The sequence below is a fragment of the Olea europaea genome, chromosome 10 (assembly GCF_002742605.1).
Source record: "Olea europaea var. sylvestris chromosome 10, O_europaea_v1, whole genome shotgun sequence".
In the NCBI taxonomy this organism is placed as follows: domain Eukaryota; kingdom Viridiplantae; phylum Streptophyta; class Magnoliopsida; order Lamiales; family Oleaceae; genus Olea; species Olea europaea.
In genome coordinates, this window is record NC_036246.1 from 30,918,813 (window position 1) to 30,921,117 (window position 2,305).

Consider the following 2,305-nt stretch of genomic DNA (forward strand, 5'->3'; position numbering starts at 1 on the left):
CACTTGTCAATTCGGTAAAACATTAGGTAAACTATTTGATACAAATAGATTAATCCAAAATGAAATTGTCAATCCTTTTGTCTAATCTAGCGTATTAAATACGGATAACAAATAAGACTAAATAAGTTTACCAATAATGTTTATTATACGTCTTTACATATTTGTTTACTTTCTTGTTCATGAATATTAAATACGCGCTAATCAATATTTGTTTAGACATTAATGATATATGAAAAAATATTATTAATTATCATGAGTTTACTAATATTGAATATTCTTATCAACAATGCAATTTCTCCACGGCGTCTAATTCTGAGGAAGTGGACATCTTTTGTCCTTAAAATAGAATCCACAAGATTGCAATTTCAACACGGTTGAATTCTGGTTAAAAATACTTGTAAATATTTATTTTATAAGTTTATTTAGAACGCCAATTGATTGAGAAAGATAAAAATTGTCAAAGCATGTAGGCTCATTAACTATAATACATTGTTTTTAGACTTTTAATCGTAATTATCACATGCTGAAAAATATATTGGATAATGAATCCTTTGCACACATGATCATTAGCCCACCATTGCACTCCACTGCCTCGTAATTTCCAAAGAACCCACTTTTGTACGTGGTAAAATTTGTAGGGTTACTTGATTTTTCCGTTCGATTTTGATTGTGTCATAACTCTATAATTTAGATTAAGTTTATTATAGATAAACTTAATTGTTGATGTTGATCCTGAAAAAGACACCGTTAGGATCTTTGAAAATGATTTATCGAAGTATTCTAAAGGATCAAAACGACTTTATTTTTGACATCAATTGACAAAAGAACTTATTTAGCAAGTTTATAGCTTTACCAAATAACTACAACTACTTCCAGTTGTCGTAAGAATATTATATATTGCAAATATGAAGTTACATCTAATACATCATATTACTCCTCAATTTTATTTTATTTTATTTTTTGACAGAATATTACTCTTCAATTTGCACGTAAATTCCATTTAAAGAAAGAGAATTGATCTTACAAAATATATTTGTTAGATATATATCTTAATTCACATAAAATTAATTATGTTCGTACTCAATTTGCACTTAAATTTCATTTAAAAGAAAGAGATTTGGTCTTACAAAATAAAAAACTGCAAATTTAATAATTTATTAATTGTTAGCTGTTTGAGCACTCCACTAGAGGGGTTGTATTCACCATATTTGACCTAGTTTTTTTCATAGTGGCCACTTATGAGTTACCAAATAATTATTTATTTTGTTCCTTTGATGGCTCATTTTGCGTTGACAAATAAACTCATTATTACTAGTGTCCATATGGTATGGGACTATGTAGGTGTTACCTGCCCAGTTGTAAACTTAAGGTCCCAAGCATATAACTTGTAGAGTTTTATCTTCTCTGTTTATACATTTGCATGTATTATTTGCTTATATATATAACATATATTTCTCTGAATTGAATTCAAGAATCTTGCTTTTCAACTAAATCAGTCGAGGGGCTTAAGAGGCGGTGGTTCAGTTTTTAAAACATGAACAATGCAACAAAGCCAAGAATGAGATCCATGTTCAATTTGGCTTATGATAGAGGTTGAAACTATAGAGCTTGTTTCATTATTTTGAGGGGTTTTTTAATTTTTTATTTTTTGCTTGTCCATGGAAGAAAATATGGATGTTGTAAGGGGGAAGGAGAAGAAAAAATCTGTACTCAAGAAATTAGAGAGTTATCTGTCTATGAATAGACAGGCAAAATCTTCGACGAATATTAAGTTTTCCAAGAGTACATCGTGGGACTGCAGCAAAGCTAAGGCTTCAGCTTCATCCAAAGACGAGAAAAGGCTCAAAGCGAAGCACCAAGTGGCTCCAAATGGTTGTTTCTTCGTGTATGTTGGACCGGAAAAACAAAGGTTCGTGATCAAGATTGAGTACGCGAATCACCCTTCGTTCAAAATGTTGCTTGAGGATGCTGAAGTGGAATACGGATTCAATAGTGAAGGCCCTTTAATGCTTCCATGTGATGTCGATCTTTTCTGGAAAGTTTTAGCTGAAATGGATAGAGGTGAAGAGACTAATCATTCTTGTGGTGGTTTCGCGTATGGCTCGTGTAGTCCCTTTAGTCCTGCTCGGGGCTCAAGGAGAACTTCGTATAGCCTTCTTACACCCCCGCGATTGCTCAAGATAAATCACTTTTGAGTGTGCTTAAATGAGTAATATCATGTGTAGATAATCTGTGTGCTTGAGTTGCTGGTGCATTATAGTTTTCTTGATTTTCTTGATGGCCTTTTACCGAATGAAGATTGGAA

General features: G+C 32.1%; 1 protein-coding gene across 1 annotated transcript; it reads left to right on the forward strand.

Moving 5' to 3' along the window:
- The first annotated feature begins 1,364 nt into the window (after positions 1 to 1,364).
- LOC111402729 (auxin-responsive protein SAUR32-like) lies at positions 1,365 to 2,299 on the forward strand. The gene has a single exon (XM_023031071.1). The coding sequence runs from the start codon at positions 1,659 to 1,661 to the stop codon at positions 2,193 to 2,195; it is 537 nt and encodes a 178-aa protein (XP_022886839.1). The 5' UTR covers positions 1,365 to 1,658; the 3' UTR covers positions 2,196 to 2,299.
- The last annotated feature ends 6 nt before the right edge of the window (positions 2,300 to 2,305 follow it).